Source organism: Phyllostomus discolor, chromosome 6 (assembly GCF_004126475.2).
Source record: "Phyllostomus discolor isolate MPI-MPIP mPhyDis1 chromosome 6, mPhyDis1.pri.v3, whole genome shotgun sequence".
Lineage (NCBI taxonomy): Eukaryota > Metazoa > Chordata > Mammalia > Chiroptera > Phyllostomidae > Phyllostomus > Phyllostomus discolor.
This window is the reverse complement of record NC_040908.2, coordinates 127383836-127410728: the sequence shown is the minus strand read 5'-3', so window position 1 is coordinate 127410728 and position 26893 is coordinate 127383836. Positions and strand designations below refer to the sequence as shown.

At 41.4% G+C, this 26893-nt stretch overlaps 1 protein-coding gene across 1 annotated transcript in view; it reads left to right on the top strand.

The window, feature by feature from the left end:
* The first annotated feature begins 8253 nt into the window (after window positions 1-8253).
* RIC3 (RIC3 acetylcholine receptor chaperone) overlaps window positions 8254-26893 on the top strand; it is a 58007-nt gene continuing 39367 nt past the window's right edge. Inside the window, 1 exon segment of the mRNA XM_028517006.2 lies at window positions 8254-8383. Coding sequence (XP_028372807.1) covers window positions 8254-8383 — 130 coding nt within the window.

The following is a 26893-nucleotide window of genomic DNA, read 5'->3' as shown; positions in this document are numbered from 1 at the left end:
AGAAGGAGCAGGAGAGTCTTGGGAGGTGGAGCCAGGATCAACTCCAGCAGACTCGCTCTCCATCATCTTGTTTCTGCTTTTTTCTGCAGGCCTTTCGCCTTCAGACAGGCCATTTCCACAAGGTGGGGAAAATAGTTGCCCAGCAACACCAACCTTGCATCTGTCTTAGTTTGGGCTTCCCTAAAGCGGACTCCAAGACAAGAGTTTGGGGACAGTACTCCATGTGGGTGCAGTACTCAAGAGGCACAATGAGGGAGACAGGAAGGAGAGGAAGCCCCAGAATGGATGTGTGAATGTGAAGGTTACAGCTGGAGCACCCGGGGCTCAATCCCACTGGGATGCCTCGGAAAGAATGTGCAGAGAACCAACCCTTCAGGTTGCTCACCTATAAAGCAAGCAAGCTGAAGTATTTACCTACCAGCTCATCATCTGAGAGTTGCTCTGTGGATGATAGCTCTCCCGTAGATCCAGCTTACTCCCCAAGTCAGAGAACAGCCCTATACAGAAAAACACAGGACCCCGACCTGTGTATAGAAACTGTCTTCAGGTGAGCTCAGGGATGAGCCAATGAGGTATGTGTGGCACACCTGTAAGGTCCACTACAACTCCTTCCAGCGTAATGGCACCCAAAGCAGCATGGAGAGGCTGCTCCTCCAGCTCCAGCTCACTCACTGAGGGACCCTGACCCAGCAGGCTTCCATCAAGTGCCCGTGCTGGACCAGTCACAGATCCAGGGGGACAGAAGGCTGCTTCCTGGGAAGGGGAGTAGCTTCATCTATTTAAATAGAAAAGTATCCTATTGTCCTTTCCTCCACCCTCTTCAGTAACTAAAACTCATATTCACTGCAGGAGTACTGCATTAGAAGGAGAAAGGCACTGACAGACGCAAAGCTGCCTGGCTCCTCAGTCTGCACCAACTCCATCCCTCTGCAGAAAGAAAACAGTCATTATCAAAAAGCCAATTGTCATTCTGCCTCTTTAGAAAAATTCCCATTAAAGATAAAGCAAATTTTAATTAGATTAAGTATCCAATTACTGTAATTACATTTTTTAAAAATTCACATCATGAAGATGACCCTTTTAAAAAGGGTTACAGGAATAATTAGTGTATTCATATTAACCAAAATGTATTGGATAATATTTATACCCAGAAGACAAAGTACATTACACACATTTCACCTTTGGGGAAAGCTTGCAAATGTTTTGGCAGTGGCATGAATATTTATAGGCAAGAATGTGCTTTAGCAAGATTATGTGAGGAAGCATTTAAATGCTCACCAATTTTTACCCAGGGGTAAAGTATACAGAAAATGTAGTGCAGAGATTATGGATATGCAAAGTGTGACTTAAGAGGGGAATTTCTATCAGTTTGCTTAATTAATTGAAGCCAAAGACTATTTCTTCTCATTCAAGGCAGAAAGGCCCAAGGTATCCAACTGTGACCTCCCTGCTCTGCCTCGGCCGCCAGGGGCAGGGGCCAGCGAGGGGAGTGGGCAGGAAAGCAGCACGGACATCCTCACCTGGGCCATCACCCACCAGGAAGCCTGGGTCCTCATACTCGCGATCATTACCCACCCAGTCCCAGCTAGATACAGCTTTAGGTGAGGAATATGGGCTTTCTAGAAGCTTCCTCCCTATAGGTTTTCTTCTGAAATTGTCTTCCCCTCCCTGATTCCAATTTTCTTTCTCCCAACCTGCCTTGGAGCTGCAGCGACTGCCGCTGTTCTGGCCTCACACACGATTGCTTTCCAGGCTCCGTCACACTTGCCGCCTCAGGGGAGAGAGGCTGCGCAGACTCCATTTCACAGATGAGTACACAGGGGCTCCGGAGCTTGGAAGGACTCCAGGAACCCCACCACAGAGCTGGCCTCGTCAGGGAGCTCTGCCGCTGCTCACCCCGGACCTGCGTGGCCTCCATTCTGCCGGTCAGGAAGCTGCCTGTGGCCACCGCCAGGTGTAAGGAATATCTGTCCTCTGCTGCCACCTGCGCCAGTCAAAACAGGTAGCCCAGGCATTGCTCTTTCCTCTCAGGGATAATTTCCAAACCGAAGTCAGCCATGGGTGTGTATCTGGGGAAACAGAGTTATGTAGGGAAAATGTAGTTTGTTGGATTAAACAATGAGAATGTGAGGTTCTCAGTGTGGATAGCGTCAGACAAAAAAAAGCCGGGGGGGGGGGGTCTGCTGAAAAGCTTTTGGACACCCACAGGACACCCACAACTGACAGGTGTTTATTAGAGTCCTCTCCTCCCTGGTAGGAATTCTATCCATCTTTCAGGATCCAGATCCAGCACCTTCCGTGGGCATCCCGTCACTCTCCCACCTTCCTTCTTTAGCCTCTTCATTCCGGGCTTTGGTGTTACAGGCCTTGCCCCCTTCTGCTCAGTGCCCTGGGTGCTTGGGTCTCGCTTCCCTGCTAACCACCCCAATTTCCTGCCTATAGTAAGGGTCCAGGACTCTCTACAATGGGACCAATGTTGTTCCTTATGGGCTGTTCTTTAAAATTGTTTTCAGAGACAAAAGTACATCCTTGGAATTTCCTCTGAGATGGAAAAGCCTCAATCACAGGGGGACTTCCATTTTTGGAAACAGCCAAAGTCACTGTATTAGTTAGAGTTCTCCCAAGAAACTTCCCCATAGGCTGTCAGATAGAAAAGGGGCACAGAGAAGAAACAGATTTCTTGAATTGAGCAAACAAAGGGTCTAACTCTTACTTTTGAAGATAGTTTCTTCATTACCACCCAAAGAACTGGCAGATTTGCAAGTGCAGAGAGAAGCCTGGTCCAGGAGTTGGGAGACCTGGGTTTCAGTCCTGATGCAGCCACTGATGATCAGGGTGACAATAATCCCTTCTCCTTTGCAGACCTCTGTTCTTCCTTTGGTTCAACAGTAAGACGGCTCAGCTAACTATAAGGGCCTCTCGAGTCTCCCCTTTCTCTGGCATGGATTCTTTGGAGGCTACCAGTCTCAGGGGACACTTTGGGGGTGCCAGGTCTTGTCCAGAATGTGGTGCTTGGAAGATGCTCTTAGGAGAGAGAGAGAGAGAGAGAGAGAGAGCGCACGAGCGCACGGTTATCCCTGGCAACTCCAGTTTAAGCCCTTTGCTAAACTGGAGTGGTTTCTGAATACCTCTTATCCCACTTTCAAATGTTCCCCACACTCAACAAGTCCTCTCCCACCCTGTGCATTCTCAGATATTGGTCTGACCATATCCTTTCCCAAGAAGACTAACTCAGTAAGAAATGGACCCCCTTGACTTATTGTTCCTGAGTCCTTTTATGTGTGCCTGAACTCACTCCCATTTTCTTTCCTCTGAGCTGATCCCCACTGCTGGGTTCTTAATGTCTGTTCCTTATGTCTGCTCCAGAATCTGGGCTTTGCTCCAACACTGGTCCCCTTGCTCCTACACTTTCCATCTCCCTCTACTAATGTCTTCCCCCTAACTGTATACACACATTCAAGCCTCTTTGTTTAGAAAATAACAAACCTCCCTCAAACCTCAAACACCCTCCAGTTACCACTATACCTTTCAGCTTTTCTTTCCACAAAGCTCCATAGAGTGTAGGAGGGACTTGTCATCTCTACTTCCTTGTCATTCACTCCTTTTTTAGCCTATAACCACAAGACTTGTGATCTCAGTTCTCTATGGATATTTTATTGGAAAAGCTGAGCCCTCATGTTGGGGGTAAGACCCAAGTTTTTCGAAAGGACTTGAATCTTACTTAATGCACCTCTACTCCACCACACCACCAGCCAGCAGGGCTCTACCCTAGGCCTCCCGAGCTCCATGGGCTGCCTAACAGCCCTGTGCCCCAGAGGAGACTCCTGTCTCCTTCAGGCCTAAACTCCCCCTGGCTGCAACAATGAGTATGGTCCCAGCTAAACACTCTGGCCTACCACTTTGTTGCCACTTTGCTCTAGGCTATTTCTGCAACTAGTGATCACAATCCCTGCCCATTCACTTTGGCCACCACACTAAGTCCAAGCCTCCCAGATCATCCATCTTTCAAATGGCCATACTGCTCAGTCTGCATTTTACTCTGACTCTATCTCCTGCCCCTGATTTCCCAAACCTCCTGCTTACTGTGCTTTCTGGAATCAAGATATGTCATCAGAAAAGTCAAGTTCGAGCATCACGAATGCAAGTCACAGAAGTAAGCCAACAGAGTGGGCTAAAGGTCAGACTATGATCAATAATGATGTATATGCCGACTTCATACTTTGTGACTTTTTGAGGTCCCTCATAGAGGAATGGTTCAGGGCCCCCAGCCAGGCTCAGCTGGCAGCAGCTGCAGGGCCTTGAGTGTCTTATATCAGGAAGCCCTGCTAGTCAGTACAAGGCAGAGTTGAAGTGGATTCCAAGGAGAAGGTGGCAAACAGAACCCCCCACTCCTTGGGGCCTAAGGCTGGGAGAGCCCCTCTGTATATCCTACTGCATACTAGAGGAAGAAAGATTCTCCTCCTGGAATCTTGCAGCCCATGAAAAGTTTGTTTCTGCCTTGGAGTTGAGTGCCGATAAGGCAAAAAGGAGGCAAATCAGGAATGTTGGGAAGGCGTTTAGGGCTGGGATAAGAATGCCAGCCACATAGGCATGAGCTACTAGGGAGCAATTTACAAATTCTGTGACAGTGGGACTTCAGGTGAGAGGAAAACAGGTTTGTCCTGAGTTTAGAACAACAAAAAATAGTATTTAATCAAGTGGTTACTAATAAGAGCTGGCATTTATTTGGGAAGTTTCGTATTATCATCAATACATCTGTGTATGCATTTGGCACTTAGAAGTGGGCTTATGAGTGCCTGCTGAGCTGCTATGACAACTACTCCCAAAACAAAGACAACTCCTTAGAAGAGCATTCACCTGGCTGCTCATTTACACCCTCTGTTCCTGTCATCTCCCAGCCTTCTAGTAACTCCTCATTCAGAACTTTAACACCTGGTCACTATCCTCTTTTTTGTTGTGTTTCTGTCCTCATACCTGGGAACTTCAACATAAAGGTGTAACCTAGGTTTCCATGGTGGCCTCTTACCATTTTTCATGAGCACCCTTGCTAATAATACTTCTCCCAGACTTCATTACTATTAATGAGTGAATTTCTTCCATGTTTGTCTCCAGGCCAAACATCTCTTCTGAGCTTCAGACCCATAAATCTAACTGGATAGCCCTACACAAATATTTCACAGAACCTCAAATTCAACTAGTCAAAATCTGAACTCATCATCTTTCTCTCGCAAACCTGATTCTTCTGTTCTCACAATCTTGGTGTATGGAATCAATGTTTAACCAGTCACCCAAGCCAGAATTTTGGAGCTCATCCCAGATTCCTCTGCACCTCTTAGAAGTCATAGCATGTCAGTCACCACCTCCCTAAGCTGCACACATGGTTCATGAGTCCAGAGCTTCTCTGGTTCCAGAAAGTAAAACTGGTAGTTAAGAGGGCAAGTCCTAGAGTAAGTACCCCTGAGTTCAAATAATAGCTTCTAATTTATACTGTACAGTTGTTGTCAAATTACTTAAGTTTCCTATTCCTTGGTTTTCTCATCTGTAAAATGGATATATAGTAATATTGCTTACTTCATAACATTGTTAGAAGAATCGACCATTATGATATGTAAACTACTGGAACATAGTAAGTATAGTGATGTTGATAATATCAACAAAGATGATGCCTCAGCAACATCTGTAGGGACAACAACAGGTGTAGCCCCTAGTTGTGGCTCCATAATAGAGGAACAAGATTTGGAGGCTATCAGCCCTGGCTGGTGTGGTTCAGTGGATTGAGTGCTGGCTTATGAACCAAAAGGTTACTGGTTTGATTCCCAGCCAGGGCCCATACCTGGGTTGCAAGCCAGGTCCCCAGTTGTGGACGCGCAAGAGGCAATCAAACATTAATGTTTCTCTCCCTCTCTTTCTCCTTCCCTTCCCCTCACTCTAAAAGTAAATAACTTTAAAATAAAGATTTGGAGGCTATCAACTGATTCTTAACCAATCCTTCTTTATTCAGCTCCACTCTACATCCCTGCCTTTATAGGAACTCAGTGCCTCTAATTCCTGAGACTTTGTAGGTTCTGAGGGGCAAATTAGTTTGCCTCTTAGAGGTGTTCTCTCTGCAGGACTTTACCTTTAATGAATAGGCACCTCACTCTACACATGCCTGTCCAATATGATAGCCACGAATCACACATGCTATTAAACCATTTAAATGTGATTGACTAGTGCTACACATGTTAAACTAATAATATTTTGGGTATAGTGGGTTAAATAAAATATTTATTTTACCTATTTATTTTCACTTTCTAATGTGGCTACTAGAAAATTTTAATTACCTGTATTATATTTCTATTGAATAATGTTGCATCTTGCAAAATTTTGGTATTTCTCGCCTGCTCATGTTTTCTCCCATTCACTTTCATCCTAAAATTGATTGCTGTATCTCTTTATTTTCATTTTTGTAAGGTTTCTGGGGAAAGCAAAGATAAATGGGTGTATTCAATCTGTTATGTTTAACTGGAAATTGTATGCAAGCTTCTCACAATCTAGCTCCTGCTTATATTTGTGGTCTTATCACTTTATGTCCTGTCACCTACCCTCTGGCGCAGACAAAATGAGTTATTAATACTAGTTTTTGAAACATTCTAGGGAGCTTCAGGCTTTCATGTCTTTGCTTTCTTTGCATCCTTTTCCTGAAATACCCTTCTAACTCCTCCCACCTGTCTGCCTAGCAACTTATTCTTCAAAAACTCATTCAAATTTCACCTACTCTCAGGAGCTTTTGTGGACTCTTCCTCTTTTCAGGTGTACTGGATTGCTCCAGAGTCCAAAATATTGGGTTGCCCCCCTAAACCAAAAAGGCCATTACATTTTTTTCCATATGATGGCTCTACTAGTGCCTAGTTGTCTTTAACTTCATTCAAAACAATTTCGTTAGATTGTATTATGACAGCTGTCCCATCGGTGTGCCAAAAAATCCCCCATGAAAACTGGTGAATTTTTGTGCAGCCATTCTAACATTGAAGATGGAAGAAAATATGCAACATTTTCAGTGTATTCTCCTTTATTATTTCAAAAAAGGTAAAAATGCCAAAAAAGATTTTTGCAGTGTGTGGAGAAGGTGCTGTGACTGATTGAACATGTCAAAAGTGGTTTGACATTTTGGCCAAATAATTCTTTGTTGTGGGGCTGTCTTATGCATTGGAAGATGTTTAGCAGCACCCCTGTCCTCTATCCACTAGAGGCCAACAGTGTAAGTTAGTCGATATACTCAAAATACCCAAATTAATGAAGTTATTGGTGAAAATGAAAAGTGTGTCTTTTATTTTATGGAAAAAAGCATACAGACATTTTGGCCAACCCTGTATTTCTTGCACTTTCTTGTTGAGATACCTATCTGCTCCATAAGGGAACCCATCTTACGCATTAGACCCTTTAGTGTCATTTCAGGGTTCAATACATAGAACTAAAAGAATGTGTATTCAATAGATCAGTAAAGACAGTAAGGAAGAACTGCGGGGAGACAGAGGAAGGAGAGGCTAACTTAAAAAGTTTCACAAGGGTAGTATTTTCCAGCTGTTCTTCGGAGAAGTTTTTAATGGGTGGAGATGACTAGGAATTTTCCATGCAGCTGGAACAGGACAAGTGGAGCAAGGACTATGCTGGTTAAATAGCAAATGATCTAGTTTGATGGGGCATTGGCAAGACCAGGTGACACGGCGCCTCCAGGTCATAGAAAGGAGTTTGACAGCTGTTCTGAGGATACAGGGGAGTTGAGACGTTTTACGCTGTGGAGAAAGATCATTCGACCTGAGATTTAGCATGATCCCCTTTGGCTGCAGATGGAGAATGGATGCGAGGGCCGTGGGGGTGGGGGAATCGGAAGATCGTGAGTTCGCTGAAGTAATGAGGAAATTGATGGTGTGGTCAGGATAAGTAGTGAGCCTTGGTGGTCACGGGGGCAGAGTGGAGGGCACGAGTGTCGGCTATTTACGTGGTAGGATGCATAGGTGTAGGTGTGGCATGAGGGGGAGGGAGGGGTTGCTCGTTTGTACACACGGGCGTGCGGCGGGCACCGCTTACAGTGAAACCTCGCGGGAGCAGGAGACCGGCCCCGCACCAGGGAGTGGGAAGTGCGGGCGCCGGGCGCTCTTGTCCCTCACGCGTCGCCGTCGGTGCTGCCCTCCGTTTGCTCGGAGGAGGCCGCCCCGGTGCTGCGGTTCCGCTTCCGGTTCGCGTCTGCACCTGTGGTGAGGGCTAGTGGCCATGGCGTACTCCACGGTGCAGAGGGTGGCGCTGGCCTCGGGGCTCATCCTGGCTATGTCGCTGCTGCTGCCCAAGGTCTTCCTGTCCCGCGGAAAACGACAGGAGCCGCCACCAGCACCCGAAGGTGAGAGCAGGCCAGCTTCCCTTGAGCCGCCAGCATCCCTGCTATGAGTAGGGAGAACGCAGCTCCAGGGAGGGGTGACTCCCGGAGCCTCTGGTCCCCACCTACAGATCCGCAGATTGGGCTAGGGAAGGCAGACCATTTGGGAGGTGGCGAACCCCACGGCTCCCCTGACATCGGTGGGCAGCGGGCGACTCCCCCGGCTTCCCGTCCTTACTGACCTTCAAAGGCCAGGAATCCGTGCTCCCATGCTGGGCACCCTCTAAGTGGTCCTCACACACCCGTTACTCGCAGCCCCTTCCCCTCTTCGGCGTATGTCAACTCATTCAGGTGCTTAGCTTCAGGAGGGCTCCCACTTGGGATCCCTTTTTAGGGTTCGTGGGTGCTTTCTGCTGTGCTTTTATATGTAATAAAGTCCATTTGAATTGGTGGTGGTAACCTTAATTAGTAATGTGTTTTTCTGTTTTTTTAAATGTTGGTTGCTGAGTGCTTCAGGCTCTTTTTGTGCATTTGAAAATATACAGGCAGGCCTTGTAGATGGTTCCCTTCCAGACCACCCTAATAAAGCGGAGAGCAGGGTGGAGGCTTGCCTTCAGTTTGTTTTAAAAAAAAAAAGGAAAAGAAAGAAAGATCTGTGAAGCTCAATAAAGCGAGGTATACTTGTAACTTGAAGATTTAATCCAAATGTTAATTACTGAGATGAAGAAATCACTACCATCTGCTGACTTAAATAAGTGTTTATTTGTTAATCCTTTGTTGTTGGCATGATGTATGTGCCAATAACATAAGATTCATTATGTGGTGTTTAAAAATTCCACCCTGTTGGTTGCATTCTGGGACTTTTACATAATGAATGAGTGAATGTAAAAGTGGACACCAAAAGCTGGGACAGGGAGCTAGAACAATTTTCTGTAGGCATGAAGTTCTACTGTAACTCTGTCCTGTAAATTATCTCTGTAACATCCTAGAGATGTGGTTTTATAGTCTCTAAACACTTGCACTCATGTTCAACCTGTTGATTATTGGACAGCTCCTTTTAAACTGAAATCCTCTTCCCTTTAATTTGTGCGCACTGGCTGCAGTTCCACCCTCTTGCACACCCTAGATTATAAATACTACAAATACAGAGAACTAGGCTCTAGAAGTGGCGGACAGATAGAATCTGCTCGGTAATATTTATACTTGCAAAAACAATTTACATGGAAGAGGCTCCCAAAAAATCTTTACATGTTTGTTCTTTTTTTGTTTGTTTTATTACAGAATCCCTAAGGTTTTACTTATTTGTCTAATGACATTGTCTGCCCTGAAGAGAAGTAAATTCATGGATGATCTTGCACAGTAAAGATTCTTCCAAAACAGAGTTTTACTGAATTGAATTCCCATTATGCTGAATTATCTTGAATATGTCCTATCTAATATGAGTGGGAGACACTCTTGTGAATGTCGTAGAGTATAGCAATTAGGCATGGCTCTTTCCCTGGAGAACTCAAGTGCTGGTATTCAGTGTTCTCATCTTGGAATCTGCACTTTCTGTTCTCTTTATTCCTGAAGTGTTCTTCCCTCAGCTTCCTTATCATTCAAGTTGCAACTCATATGTGACCTTCTCCAAGAGACTTTCCCTAAGGAGCCTAGCTAAAATAATTCTGTCCACTCCCACCATTTCGTATTCCATCATGTTGTTTTATTTTCTTTATTGCAGGAATGACTATATGCAATTATTTTGTTTACTCATTTTTGTTTGTTTCTACTTTCTAGAATGTAAGCTCACTGAGAGCAGGGGCTTTGTCTTCTTTAGCACTATTTCTTTAGCACCTGGCTAAAATAAGTCAGTACTTTTAAATGAATAATTTAAGATTACAAAGTTCCTAAATTGCAAATTCTCTTTTTGCATTAGTTGCTGAAGTAGTATAATCTAGGCAGAAACTTATCTCAAATGATGTATTCTGGTAACTGAAATTTGCTAACTTAAATCCCTACCCTAGTATACTGACATTTTCAAAGTTGTGACTCCTAACCACTTTTGGGTTACATATCCCTTTGAGAATCTGATGAAAGTTATGGATTGTCTCTCCAGAAAAATGCACATACTTTTTATGTACACATTGAGGATTTGAGGATCAATTCAGAGAATTCATAGAATCCAGAAATCCTTGCTTTGAAGAAAGAAGCAGCCTCCATTATTTGAAAATTCATAAAATTTGTGCCATTGGATCTTCCATTTCCACCCATAGGAATATGTGAAAAAGCACAGTCCCTTTTCTACATGACAGCTGTTAAAGTAATGTTTTAGCAAATATTTATGATATACCCTTTCACTTAGAATACACAGTGTACAGATACGGCAGATTCCGAAGAAAACTAAGCCAAATCTCTGCATGAGGAGCCCACAGCTTCTGGAGGAAAACAGACAACAAATAAATGCAAAAAGTGTCAGATGTAGGTCCCCAAGTCCTTGCAGGGAGTGGTGGCAACGTGGTTCGAATGGTCAGTTTTATTAGAGGCAAGAAAGGTGTCATAGAGGAGGAGAGTGTAGTTTTTTTCCTAATGACTTTTTTTAAGATATAATTCACATACCATACAATTCATCCATTTAAAGTGTAAATTTAGTGATTTTTTTTTGTGTATTCAGAGTTATACAACCATCACCAAAATCAATTTTAGAATATTTCACCCCACCAAATCCTGTAATCCTTAGTCAGCACCCTCTAACATCCCCCTTCTGCTCTAGGGCAACCACTAATCTACTTTCTGTCTCTATGAGCGTTTCTATTCTGGACATTTCATGTACATGGAATCGTATAGTATGTGGTGTTTTGTGACTGGCTCCTTTCACTTAGCACAGTGTTCTCATGGGTCATCCGTGTTGTAGCAGGTGTCAGTGTGTCATTTCTTTCTGTGGCCAAGCATTATTCCTTTGTGTGGATGTACCACATTTTATTTATCATTTTACCATCAGTTGATGGGTATTTGGGTTGTTTATATTTTTATTATTATGAATAATGCTGCTCTTAACTTTTGTGTAGACACATGTTTTCATTTCTCAGGTATATACATTTGGGAAATAGGAACAATTCAGTGTGGCTGGAACTAAGAATGGAATTTCAGGGTCATGTGATTTATTATTCTATGTTTAACTTTTTGAGGAACTGCTAGACTATTTTCCAAAGTGGATGTACCATTTTATATTCCCACCAGTGATATATGGAGGTTCCAGTTTCTACAAATCTTGTCTATACTTGTTATTGTTTGACTTTTTGATTATTGCCATTCTAGTGGGTGTGAAGTGGTATCTCATTGTGGATTTATTTGCATTTCTCTGATGACTAAAGACATTGAGCATCTTTTCATGTTTTTTTTTTGGCTATTTGCATATCTTTGGAGAAAATTCTATTCATATCTTTTGACCATATTTAAATTGGGTTACTTTTTGTTACTGAGTTTTAAGAGTTCTTTTTATATTTTAGATACAAGTCCATTATCAGATACACGATTTGCAATTATTTTCTCCCTTTGAATGGGTTAGTCTTCATTTTATTGATGGTGTACTTTAGAAGAAAAGTTTTTAATTTTGATGAAGTCCAGTTTATTTTTTATTTTGTTGCCTCTGCTTTTGGTTTTATATTTAAAAAATCATTGTCAAATCCAAGGTCATGGAGATTTATGCCTATGTTTTCAAATTTTACAGTATTTGCACTTAACATTTGTCTTTAATCTGTTTTGAGTTATTTTTATATATACAATGTTACATAGAAGCCCAGTTTCATGTGGATATGCAGTTACCTAATTATCCCAGGACCATTTGTTGAAAAGACTATTATTTTTACATTGAATTGTTTTGATACCCTTGTCAAAATTCATTTGAATATAAATGTGACGGTTTATTTCTGGATTCTCAATTCTGTTCCATTAATGTGTGTGTGTGTGTGTGTGTGTGTGTAAAGCAGGGGTGTCAAACTCGTTTTAACCAGGGGCCACATCAACCTCATGGTTGCCTTCAAAGGGCTGAATGTTAATTATGTAATTTTAGGACTGTATAAATGTTACCACTCCTTAACTCGGGGCAAGGAGCGTGACACTGCCAACAGGCAGAAACAAGGTGCGAGGCCCAATAAAACAAGGTGGAGGGCTAGATTTAGCCCACAGGCCTTGTATTTGCCACCTGTGGCATAGAGAGAGAGACATGTATATATTTGCCAGTACTACAGTCTTGATTCCTATAACTTTGTAGTAAGTTTTGAGATTGACTTGTATGCATTCCGATTTTGTTCTCTTTCAAGATTGATTTCTGAGTCCTGTGACCCAACATTTCTGTATAAATTTTAGAATCAGCTTGTCAATTTCTGCCAAAAAAAAAAAAAGCCAGCTCAGATTTTGATAGATTGTGTTGATTCTGTAGATCAGTTTGGGGAGTATTGCCATCTTAACAATATTAAGCTTTTCAGTCTATGAACACAACATTTTTTTATATTTAGGTCTCTAGTGGCTTTCAGCTTTTTATAACTTTATAATTTTGTAATTTTCAGTGTTCCCGGTATTATTTTGTTAAATATATTTCTAAGTATTTTATTGTTTTTGATGTTATTGAAAATTGAGTTATTCATTTTATTTTCATGTTGTTTACTAGTATATAGAAATACAGTTAATTTTTGTGTATTAATATTTTATCCTACAACCTTGCTGAATTATTTGCCCTAATACACAATCATGTCATTAGCAAATAGAAATATTTTATTTTTCTTTTCAGTCTACATGTTTTTCTTTTTTTCTTGCCTAACTGCCTAGGCTAGAACTTCTAGTAAAATGTTGAATAGAAGTAGTAACAGTAAACATCCTTGTCTTTTTCTTGATCTTAAGAAGGAAGCTTTCAATATACTGTGTTCACAGATAGGAAAAATTAACATCATTAAAACATCCATACTACCCAAAGCAGTCTACATACAAATTCAGCCCAATTCCTATGAAAATCACAATGGCATATCCCAGATCTAGAACAAATATTGCTAAAATTTATACAGAACCACAAAAGACCCTGAATAGCTTTAGCAATCTTGAGAATGAAAAATAAAGTTGGAGGCATCACACTACCTGATATCAAACTATACTACAAGGCCATAGTAATCAAAACAACGTGGTACTGGCACAAGAACAGGCATACAGAGCAATAGAACAGAATTGAGTGCACAGAAATAAACCCATGCCTTTAAGGTCAACTAATATTTGACAAAGGGGACAAGAACAAACAATGGGCTAAAGACGGTCTCTTCAATAAATGGTGTTGGGAATATTGTACAGATACATGCAAAAAAGTGAAACTAGACCACCAACTTACACCATTTACAAGAATAAACTCCAAATGGATTAAAGACTTAAGTTGCAAAACCATAAAAATCCTAGAAGAAAACATTTCTTGTAGCAATATTTTTGCTGCTATATCTCCTTAGGCAAGGGAAACAAAAGAAAAGATAAACAAATGGGGCCACATCAAACCAAGAAGCTTTTGCACAGCAAAAGAAACCATTAACAAATGAAAAGACAACCCACTGAATGGGAGAACATATTTGCCATTGATACATCTGATACGGGATTAATTTCCAAAATGTATGAAGAATTTATACTACTCAACACCAAGAAGACAAGCAGCTCATTTAAAATATGAGCAAAGAATCTGAATAAACACTTCTCCAAAGAGGACATACAGATAGCCAAGAGACATGAAAAAATGCTCAGTGTCACTAATCATCAGAGAAATGCAATTAAAACCACTATGAGATATCACCTCATGCCTGCAGAATGGCTATTATCAATAAATCAACAAACAAGTGGTGGTGAGGTTGTAGGGAAAAGCAAACCCTTGTGCACTATTGGTGGGACTGCAGACTGGTGCAGCCAGTGTAGAAAGCAGTATGGAGATACTTAAAAAAATTAAAAATAGAACTGCCTTATGACTCAGTGATCCTGGAAATATATCCTAAGACATACCTGAAACACTACTTCAAAAGAATGTATGTGCCTCTATGTTCCTTGCAGTGCCTTTCTAGCCCAAGATCTGGAAACAGCCCAGTTCCCGTCAATAGATGAGTGGATAAAAAAGCTGTGGTACATTTATACAATGGAATACTACTCGACGGTAAAAAGAAAAAAAGAAATTTTACCTTTTGTTTTTAAATGACTTCTTTTTTTTTAAGATTTTATTTATTTATTTTTTAGGGAGGGAAGGGAGGGAGATAGAGATAGAGACAGAGAGAGAGATAGAGAGAAACATCAATGTGCAGTTGCTGGGGGTTATGGCCTGCAACCCAGAAATGTACCCTGGCTGGGAATCGAACCTGGGACACTTTGGTTCCCAGCCTGTGCTCAATCCACTGAGCTACGCCAGCCAGAGCTCGAAATCTTACCTTTTGTAACAGCATGGATAGACCTGGAGATTATTTTGCTAAGTGAAATAAGCCAGTCAGAGAAAGACAAATACCGTATTATTTTACTCATACATGGACTCTAATGAACAAAAACGGACAAAATGTTATTGAAACAGAGGCACAGATACATGGAACAGACTGACAGCTGTCAGAAGTGATGGAGGCTGTGGAGTTGGATGAAAGAAGATTAAGGGATTAAGCAAGAAACTCCATATGTATCTATACCTATAGATGTATAGGCATAGATATATGTATATCACAGACACAGACAACAGTATGGTGATAACCAGTGGAAAAGGAGGGAGGGAAGAGGTGAAGGTGAGCAAAGTGGGGAAAATGGGGACAGAAAGATACTTTGCTTGGAGCAATGGGCACATGATGCAGTGTGCAGTTGATGTTTTGTTGAGTTGTACACTTGAAACTTGCATGGTTTTGTGAGCCAGTGTCACCCCAGTTTCAGTTTAAAAAAAGAGAAGAAAGCTTTCACACCGTTAAGTATGATGTTAGGTATGGGTTTTGTATAGATGCCCTTTGTCAGACTGAGGAAGTTTCCTTCTGTTCCTTGTTTGTTGAGTGTTTTAATTATGAAGGGATGTTGAATTATGTCGAGTGCTTTCTCTGTGCCTGTTGAGATGATCATGGCATTTTGTCCTTCATTCCATTGATACAATGTATTACAAGATTGACTTTTGGATATTAAATCAGCCTTTCATTTCTTGTCTAAACTGAGGTGGTATCTCTTAAAGTATTTTTATCATGCAAAGCAAGAAGGGCACTCCAAGCAGGGGAAACACAGGGGGGAAAATCTTAGAGCCCTGAAGTAGCTTTAGGGTTGTAAGAGATGAGACCAGAGAAATTGGCAGAGGCCAAACTGAAGATTTTTTTCCTGCCATACTTTAGGAGTTTGGATTTTACTCTAAAGGCAGAGGAGGCCATTTTAAGTTTGTAAGTAGAAGAGAGACACCCAGTCTGGGTTTAGAAAAGATGCCCTGGCAGCAGTGTGGAGGCTGCACTGTCACGATGTCTTGAGGGGAAGATTGTTGCAGTAGTCCAGTTGAGACATCATGAGCATCGTTAAGCTAATGCCATTGGGCTCATCAGTTAGGATACTCATGACGAGGGACAGAAAAGTCAGCTTGAATTGTTTTAAGACAGAAAGGGAATTTATTGTGTTATATAAATGAAAGGACTCCGCCCTGGCTGGTGTGGCTCAGCTGGTCGGAGCATTGTCCTGTAAACCAAGAGGTCATGGGTTTGATTCCCTGTCAGGGAACATACCTAGGTTGCAGGTTTGGTCCCCAGTTGGGGTGTGTGGGAGGGGCAACTGATCAGTGTTTCTCTCTCTCACGATGATGTTTCTCTCCCTCTTTCTGCCGCCCTTCCCCTCTCTCTAAGATCAGTAAGCATGTCCTTGGGTGAGGATATGGATGGATGGATGGATGAAGGTATGAACTCTGTTAGAACTGGCCTCCATTGTTGATCTATCCAGAGATTCACAATCTCATCAGGGCTCCATCTGTGATTTTTCACTTCTGGGTTCCTTTCAAGTTGGTTTTACCATCTGACTCCTCTCAGGGTAGCAGCAATGGTTGCGACAGTTCCAGGCATCACCTTACATTCTATTCAGGGAGCAAGTGTGTCTTCCTTTATTTCCACGTCACTCTTAGTCCTCAGTAGTTCCAGCTAACATATCCACCCATCTTAATGGCTTGAATTAAGTTACTTGCAGTGCTTGGGTAGAAAGAATATGCTGGTTACTCTGAAGATGAGAGTGATCTCCACCCCCCAAAAAATAGCAGTACTAGGCTAGGAATAGGAGTAAATGGAGCAGGGGAGGCTTTCACCAGTAGGTAGGAAGAGAACAATTCTAAGAGGCAATTTTAAATACAAGTGGAAGGCAAGGGTGAGGGAGGCATCTTGGACTAGTCTCAGGTGAATAAAGAAATGGTGATGCCCTTCACCAAAGTAGGAATGGAAGAAAAATAAATTTAAGGGGAAAGATGGTGAGCTCAGGAATTTGAAGACTAGTAGGACGTCTCCTAATTCAGTCTTTTTTCTTCCATTGACAACTCTAGCTCCTTCTTCCATTCCTTATATATATGATGGTATAGGTTGCAATTATCTCAACATAGCTACTTAAAAATAACACTAAGTGGGACTTCTGGGCAAGATGGAGGCATAGGTAGACATACTTTGCCTCCTCATGCAACCACAGAGAAAATTACAACTAAACCTCAAAATAACCCCCAGGACTGTCAGAAAATTGAACTGTATGGGAGTCTGATAACCAAGGATTTAAAGAAGCCACATTCATCCAGATGCATAGGAGGGGCAGAGATGCAGAGAGGGGCGGAGAGGTGACGAGATGTGATGGGGCACAGAGAGGCAGCGGTGGGAATGGGAGGCCCCACATTCACGTATGGTGGATAAAAACCAGGAGGGATACCTTGGGAGTGAGCATTCTGAGCCCCAGGTCAGGCCACACAGCCCAGGGTTCCAGCACTGGAATATAACCCCATAATTTCTGGCTATAAAAACCACTGAGGGTCAGGGCAGTGGAAGAAACTGCCAGTTTTTTCAGGAGAGTCCATTTAAAAGGCTCTCACAGACTTAGAACGAATGCAAACCCATCCACCCTGGGATTCACCACCAGGACAACAGCTAGACGGGTGCCAGTTGCATACAGGGAGTGGGTGAAGTAACTGGAAATGGGGCGAGTGCCAGGCAAACCTCCAGAAGCCAGGCAGTGGCACTGTTGTGTCTCTGAGCCCTCCCTCCACTCAGAGCCACAAGGTGGTGAAGCAGGTTGCCCTGCCCTGGCCATTACCTAAGGCCCTGCCCACACAGTTTATAGGTGCCTTTTGTACCATAGGCCATGCTACTAAGACAGGGAGTCAAAGCAGCTCTACCCAGTACACAGAAACAAATACAGGGGGGCTGCCAAGGTTATACTAAATGAAATAAAAAGAAAAATCTACAGGGAACCAACAGTGGAGGGGAGGAAGCCAAGATTCAGATCAATGATTTGGAACATAAGGAAGAAATGAACATTCAACTAGAAAGCAAGAAGAAACAAGAAATCAAAAAAAAATAAAGATAGTATATGAAACCTCTGGGACATCTCTAAACCTACCAATATCTGAATTTATAGGGATTGCAAAAGGAGAAGAGGAAGAGCAAGAAAATGAAAACTTACTTGAGAAAATAGTGAAAGAAAACTTCCCTAATTTCATAAAGGAGATAGACATACAAGTCCAGGAAGCACAGAGAATTCCAAACAAGTTGCACCCATAGAGGACCACACCAAGACACATCACAATTAAAATGCCAGAGATCAAAAATAAAGAGAGAATCTTAAAAGCAGCAAGAGAAAAGCAGAGAGTTACCTACAAAGGAGGTCCTATAAGACTGTCAGCTGATTTCTCAAAAGAAACTTTGCAGGCAAGAAGGGACTGGCCAGAAGTGTTCAAAGTGATGAAAAGCAAGGACCTATAACCTAGATTACTGTACCCAGTAAAGTTATCATTTAGAATGGAAGGCAAATAAAGTGCCACCCATACAAGGTAAAACTAAAGGAGTTCATCATCACTAAGCCTTATTATATGAAATGCTAAAGGGATTTATTTAAGAAAAAGAAGATCAAAATTATGAACATTAAAATGGCAACAAATGCACAACTATCAACAACTGAATCTGGAAAAACAGGCTAAGCAGCAACCAGAACAGGAACAGAATCATAGGTATGATGGAGGGTTATCAACTGCAAGGGGGAAGGAGAAGAATGGGGGAAAACATACAGGAATTAAGAAGCATAATTGGTAGGTACAAAATACACAGGGGCAGGTTAAGAACAGTATAGGAAATAGGGAAACCAAAGAACTTATATGCATAACCCATAGACATGAACTAAGTGGGTCAGGGGATGCTGGGTGCTGGAGGGAAGGGGGGTAATGGGCAGGGTCACTGGGTGCTGGAGGGAAGGGGGGTAATGGGCAGAGGAGGGCAAAGGGAGAAAATTGGGACTGTAATAGCATAATAAATAAAATATATTTTAAAAATAAATTAAAAATAGAAATACCAGCAAGGGTAAGCCAATGAAAGAGCAGCCTGTTGCCTCTTCCCACACTCCTTTTTAAAATTCTGTATGCAGCGTATTCTGGGTATGACTTTAGACTTTTGGCATTTTACTTGCTGCCCTTGCTATTTATTAGAATCCTAAGCTATTCTTTAAAAATACATTTTTTGTCTGTTTTGTACTGTTTACTTGATGTTTTGGAGCCAAATATAGTACTTTATATTCTTTCCTGTTGCATTTTACCTGTTTAAATTTGGCCTAGAATTCTAGCCTCTTGAGGTTTTTTCAGAGCATCCATTCTTCCACTCAGTGTATTTATTGTCTCTCTCAGCTATGTGCCATTCTTAATTTTTTAAAAACACTTGTGCTTAGGACAGTTTGAAACCTAAGCAAAAGCAGAGAGAGCAGTAAAACAGATCCACATTGCCCTGCTTCAACCACTATCTTTTCATGTCATGGGTGTCTCCACCTACTTTCCCCCACCTTCCCCCATCACTAGATTGTTTTTTAAGCAAATCCCAGGCATTGGATCACTTTATCCTTAAATACTTTATTATACATCTCTAAAAACCCTAAGAATTAAAAAAAAGCCACAATGCCATTATTACACATAAAAACAATAATTTCATAATGGCATTAAATATCTAGTCAGTGTTCAAATTTCTTTCTGTCTCATGATTTTTTTTTTACAATTTTACTCTTAATTATGATCAGCACGTCTTCTTCATAGATCAGTCTGATTATTTTCTCACTGTATCGGTCAGTTGAGCCTGCTGTTAGGATTGCCCCAGTCTGTTTGCTGAAACCTTTTGTGAAGAGTAATTCAACCAGTTGGTCATTGGATTGTTCTACCCCATCTCATTCTGTCCATTTCAGACTGTGGTCAGCCTGCTTGCTCCCTTTGTCTGTTCTCAACACAGTATGGAGGCAGGTGGACCCGTCAAAGCCCAAATCTCTTCCCTCCACAGACCCCCAGATGAGGAGATAAAGTCTGTACAAGACCTAAAAGGCCCTGCTTAATCCTCTTCCCCATTGCCTTCTACTTTTCCTGCTTTCTCACTTTGCTTTGGCCACACCAGCCGCCTCCTTGCTGTAACAGGCCAGACGTGCTCCTACCTCAGGGGCTCTGCATTTGCTGTTTCCTCTGCCTGAAATGCCCTTTTTTGAATATCCATCTGCCCTTTCTCCATCTTCTTTGGGCCTTCACTTGAATGCATGCATCTCCTGAGCCTTCTCTGGCCACTTCAGCTAAACTCTTTCTCCCACATGTATTATCTCCTTGGCTTGCTGTATTTTTTCTCATTAGTATTTATCACTATCTTGTTTATTATCTCTTTTCTCACTCACAAAGGAGGTTTCACGAGGGCAGGGGAGTTTGTCTTCTTCTTTGCTGTAGCTCCAGTCTCAGACCAGGCCTGCAGGTAGTGAACTGTAAATACTAATGAATGAAAAGATGATGAAGTTGAGTAAATTAATGAATGTTGTCCCCTAGGGATTATAGTTTCCCCTATTAGTCGTTGTAAACCATCACCTTTTCACTGTTATTGTTATATTCTTTATGGTTACATAAGTTATTGAGCGTACATGCGTGGACTATTATGAATCCAGTAAATTATATTCATGAGGAGTTTTAAATGATGGGAAACCATATGCTATGTGTGAAAGGTAAAGATACAGCCACTATGCATTTACCAGAAAGAAATATGTCAACATGCTAGCTGGTTTTATTTCTGGATGAGGTATGGGTGGTTGTTATTCTTTAAACTTTTCTGTACTTTCTCAGTTTCCCATAGGTATGCATCTCTTTTATAGTAAGGAAGAAATACTATTTCTTCCCTCCCACGTCCACTCCATCATAAATGGAGGAATCCTTTTTGGAATCTAGCCTAAGAGCCACAACGTACTCACTCCTCTGTGGTTGAGGGTACCACCATCTGCCTTCTTCTCGCAGACTGGAACATAGTTATCTGTCTTCACTGTTTCAAGATTTCTTTTTATCAACACACTTTCTTAAAATTTTCAGTAGTCCAGTGATCTTATTTGCAAGTATTTCCAATCTTCTTGGTAGAAATTATTTAGTGAATAGACTTGAGTTTATTCTCTTCACCTATCTGGAACTTTATTTTTTTTTCCTTAGGATTGTTGATTCTCTTCTGTTTAACTCCAAATTTATTCCCTTTAAGAGGGAATATGGAAGCAAAATAGAGGCTGAGAAGTTCACTTCATTCAGCATTACATTTTACTTTCAGGCAAATTGCCTTTGCTCAAAAAAGAACCCCTTTAGTACCTTTTTGGTAGGTCCTAGTTTAGTTTGAACCTTGGCCTCCTCATATGGTTTTTCCAAGTCTTGCTGCTCTTTCTTGCTGATTGCTTATGTCTTTCTGTTCATTTTTTCTCTGTTCTTTTTTTTTTAATTTAATCTTTATTTTTTAACATTACCTTTTAGTCCCTTATGCACCCTCCCCCGAGCAATCACCACACTGTTGTCTCTGTTCTTTTAGAAGAGCTCCCTGGACAGCTGCTATTTCCCTGTGCCTTTCCTACCTGCTTGACAATTTTTGAAGAGCCCAAACAAATGTATTTAAAGAGCTTTCCTTTTAGAGATGGGCTCACGCCATGGAACTGTGTGTCTGTTTTTAGAGCTTCTTGGTTGTGCCTTCCTAGAGCCTATGCCATGCAACCCCTGCTTTGCTGCCACAGATGCTAAGTTGGAGCAGTCTCTTTCTCCTGTGGTTCTCCTTTTACTTCACTGGCCTGTTTCTTCCTTAGCCAGAGTAGCAGTTGCCCTGCTTTTACGTTATGTATCCTTGGAACGTGAAAATGTCAGCACACTAGTCAGGAACTTTTCAGCTGTTCTAGGATCAGCTGACTATGACTTTGAATGGGTGTCAGGGTAGTTGAAGTCCTCCAAGATGACACTGTGCTGCTTCTGTGCTGGAGCTGGCTACAAGGGGGTCCTACCCACCACCTGCACATGGTGCTCCCATAGGAGTGTCATTCTGGCATCTCTCCTGCTGACCCTGCTCGCCCATGTTTTCTGGTGAGTGTTTCACTTTGAATGCTTATAAATAGGGTTCCTTCCCAGCCCCTCCACAGCAGTCCTGTTTCTCTGGAAAGCTCAGACTCTTATCAACATGTTCTCCTCAAGTGAGTCCTGCCCACTTAATCTTGAGCTCTCCAAGATGTGAAAATACACATGCACATATCTGTATTTGTATATACATATATAACATGAATATACATATATAATTCTTTGTTATCTTAAATTATATCTACTCTAAAAGAGTGTTCAAAGAAGAGAGGAAAGAGCCTGTGAATGCATGTCAGTTAGGTTCTTTTTCAAGTTCAGAAACTTAGAGGTGAGTGGGTGTGAAGTGGTGTGGTGTGTGTACAGCACTTTGATCAGTAACCCTGACTGCCATTTTCTCTTCTCAAAACTGAAGTTCAGTTTGCTCAGGATAATGAAGTAAAAAGCTCCTTTGAGTACCGAGAGTGACTGGGCTGGGTCTTGAGTGCAGTAAAGGGCGCTGTGTAAGTCAGGCAGATCAGTTCAACAAAGTGAACCGTACATGAGATCCAGAGCATAAAGGGCCCCGTGCATAAAGAAAACACTACACTTTTATTCAGGAAGTTCTTAGTTTTCCTCCAGCCACAGAACAGCAGGAATACACCTCTGGTTGAGCAAGTTGGGTTTCTTACTTTAGCAAGGGAGAACGCACACCATGGAGAAGAACTCGGTATCTCAGTAGGAGTGTTTGAAAGCCTTATATTGGATTTGGGCCTGTATAGGGTGATTTTGAGGAAGGTTTAAGGATGTGGGGCTTTGTGATGCTGTCAGGAAGTGGGGACAGTTCTGTGATAGGGTACCCTAATAGAGTTTGTCTAAAGGGAGAGCACACTAGAGAAAGACTAAAGCTGTAATTGGTGAAGAAGCAGCAGTCACTCATTATCCAAGAATGGGGGCAATTTGATATTTGGCTGGGATGGTACTCATGTTTTATTTTTGTTTTTTTTTTTGATCCATCGTGATCACAACATGGCCTTATTTGATGGTTTGATGTTGATGTCCTGGAATTGCTTATAATTAGCAGAACACCGGGAGAATTGTGCAGGCCGGGCTGGCTGGCAGCAACAGCAGGGCCAAACTGATAGTACCAGTCAGCTCCTGGGTGTCAGGGGCTGCTGCTTTTTCTTGGATATGATTTGTAGATGTCAGTCAGCACTAAATGAAACTGGACAAACAGTGATTAGTGGAAGATGTCACCTATTTCTGTTTCCCAGCCTGTTCAGATAGATGCTGTATGACACATACATAAAACTTGAATCAAGCCAGGTATGTTAGGTACAATTAAAGAGATTCAAGAAGTGTGTTCTAAGTGCATGGGGAGAAAATGCTCTGGGGTGGGGGCGGTGACCTGGGCCCTGAAGGACAGGCCGGATTTAGATTCTGTGGAGTTGGAGAGAAAGTCAAAACCACTGGAATCTAAAGGCTTAGAAGCAAGAAATCACCAGGCAGGCCCAGAGCATGGTGAGGAGTCTGGTTAGGTTGAGTAAGGAGTATGTAACAGGAAAGGAGTGCGAGGAGGTACTTTTGAACTAGATTATGTAATTCAGTTGTTTAGGAATTCTTTTTGTAGTGAGGAGGGAACGTCAGAATTTGTTAAGACCATACTGTGTGTGCTGAGTACTTTGTATGTGGTATTTAATCTGTAATCCTGTAACAGCCCTGAGAAATAGGAGTCATTATTGCTATTTTACAGATAATGAAAATGAGCTCTAGAAAGGTCCATTCAGCCTCCACCTAAGCTGTTGGAGGCACAGCCAGGAGTCTAACTCATAACTCTGACCCAAAAGATGGTGCTCCTTTTACCTCCCTTTGCTGCCTCCTGCTTAACGTGGCCGGTTGTCCTCAGTGGGGACCGCTGAGAGCTTTTGATCAGAAAAATGGCCAGACCAGTTGCAGTTATGCTTCAGGAAAACTACTCTGGAGACAAAACAGTAGTAGTTAACACGTGTAGAGTATATGGACTAGGCCCCATGCTAAACAACTTATACATCCCTTTTAGTAATACATAGGATGAACTGAAGCGGGGAGGTGGGCAAAAGGTGAAGAGTAGCTGGTTGCATTAGCACAAAACATCAAAGCCGGGGTAAGCAAAACAGAGTTAGGAGAGGAATGTAGCAGGAGGAGACCCTCGGATACCAGTGCTGAAGAAACAGCTGTTGTCCCAACCGCCACCTGAAGGAACGCTGATTAAATATGGCCTCAGTGCTTAGAAAGAAGCTCACATATCTTCAGGGACGAGCCCATACGATCTTTCTTGAACTGTGTGGTAAGAAATCAAAACATATTCAATTCTTTATTGATTTATTTGCCCTGAGAATGAAATGCTGCAGATGGTTTAATGTTGCTTTCAGAAAGCTCTTTTGTTAACAGCGCTAGAGTTTTTGTTTTTGTTTTTAGCAGTGAGGGTGGTTATTAACAATGGAAAGTAGAGCTTCACTCTGTAAAATCCATTAAGTTTTTAGTCACGCTTAAATGGTATGCTGAGTGAAGTATTAATAATTAAATAAACCTATATATGGGGAACGCTTTCAATAAACAATTAGGATTTAGTCAGATCCCATTTTAGGGCATACTTAAGTACATTTAGAGATAGTGAAAACAGCTGTTTTCTATTTTGGATATTCTGTAATTTTAATGTTCTAATATCTTTAATGTTCTGATCTGTTTAGTTGTTTTTTAAGCACATTAAAAAAAAAAACCCCGCAAATCCTATTTATAATGTAGCTATAAAGTAGAACATTTGAATAGTGAACAGTAGAAAATAACCTAAATGTTCATCAGCTGGGGAGGGATAAATAAATCGTGACATGGGTACATAAGGTGATGCTTTGAGTAAATAAACTAGAGCTCCATGTATCAACATGTACGTTTCTGGGCCAAAATACCGATTCCCTACCCAGAAAAAAAAAAGGCAAAAAAAGAGAAGTTGAAGAAGCAAGAGTACAGTGTGATACCATAATATAAAAGTTTTAAAAATTGTAGTAAAATATATATAACATAAAATTTATCAGTTTAACCATTAGGTGTACAGTTCAGTGGCACTAGGTACATTCTCATTGTTATAGAACTATCATTACTATCCATTCATAATACAAAGTTTTAAAATACTCAAGATAATACTGTATATTGTTTATGGATGCAGACTTCCACAGTAAAGTCTAAAAGCACACCTAACAATCAGCACATTCAGAGTTGTGACCGTTGCAGGGAGGGTGCATGGGAGCCCCAGTTACATTTCAGGTAAGCAGGTATACAAGTGCTCATGTGTTATTTTTACTTTGTTGTACACTTTTGGAGTATTTCATTTAAATTTTTAAAAAATCAACTAGACATTTCTAAATGTTTCATAGTTGTGGACTTTTTAAACATTCTGGGCTGTTAATTTCTGGTAGAAACACCAGAAACGTGGTAGTACTAAGATCCAAGAGGTGAGGTTGCTCCCTGTTACGAACAATTAACTTTACAAAAAGAAAAATCTCTTCCAAATTCAGCGTTCTGACTCAAGCTTGCTGTTTCCGATAGACCCTTAGTCACAGGTGGCAGAAGTTACAGTTACAAAGAGTAAAGGTCTGAAAGAATGACTCTACAAATAAAAGAAATACAGGAGGAAAACAGGTTTTAGAAGGTGAAAATGAGTTTCATTTTTAGGTTTGAGATGATAGACTTATAAAAGGATATATACACATTAATGAGATTTAGAGATAAGAAATGGGAGCTTGAGGGAAGGGTCAGAACTGGAGGTGTACATTTTGGAAATTATAATGGATGCCTTGAAAGTGAGTGCTTTTTGCCAAAGGAAAAAGGATAAAGAAAGAATAGAGGGGACTAAAGACAGCTCATTCAATAAATGGTGTTGGGAAAATTGGACAGATACATGCAGAAAAATGAAACTAGACCACCTTGTTACACCACACACAAGAGTAAATTCAAAATGGATTAAAGACTTAAATGTTAGACTCAAAACCAAAAAATTCTAGAAGAAAACATAGGCAGTAAAACCTGAACATTACTTGTAGCAATATTTTATCTGACATATCTCCCCAGGCAATGGAAACAAAAGAAAAAAAATGGGACTTCATCACACTAAAAAGTTTTTGGACTGCAAAGGAAACCATCAGCAAAATAAAAAGACAACCCACAGAATGGGAGAACATAATTGCTCATACATCTGATAAGGGACTAATATTCAAAATTTATAAAGAACTTATAAAACTCAACACCCAAAAAACCAACAAACCAATTAAAAAAGGGCCAAAGGACCTGAATAGACATTTCTCCAAAGAGGACAAACACATGGCCAATAGACATGAAAATATGCTCAACATCAGTAATCATCAGAGAAATGTAAATTAAAACCACAGTGAACTATCACCTCACACCTGTCAGAATGACTATCTTCAATAAATCAACAAACAACAAGTGCTGGCGAGGATGTGGAGAAAGGGAAACCCTTGTATACTTTTGGTAAGAATGCAGCCAGTGTGGAAAATATTATGGAGATACCTCAAAAAATTATAAATGGAGCTGCCTTTTGACTCAGTGATCCCACTTGTGGGAATATATTTGAAGAGACCCAAAACACTGATTTGAAAGAACATAAGCAACCCTGTGTTCACTGCAGCATCATTTATTATACAACCACCAAGATATTGAAGAAGTCCAAGTGTTCATCTGTAGATGAGTGGATAAAACAACTGTGAGACATTTACACAATTGAATACTGCTCGGCCATAAAAAAGTAGGAAATTTTACCCTGTGTGACAGCATGGATGGACCTGGAGAACACTATGCTAAGTGAAATAAGCCAGTCAGAGATGTGGAATCTGATGAACAAACTGAACTAACAAGCAAAACAGAGACAGACTCACAGACAGCAGATGATGGCTATGGGGGGAGTGGTTAGGGGGTAAAGGGATTGAGGAAAAAGGAAAAAGGACTCATGGACATGGACAACAGTGTGG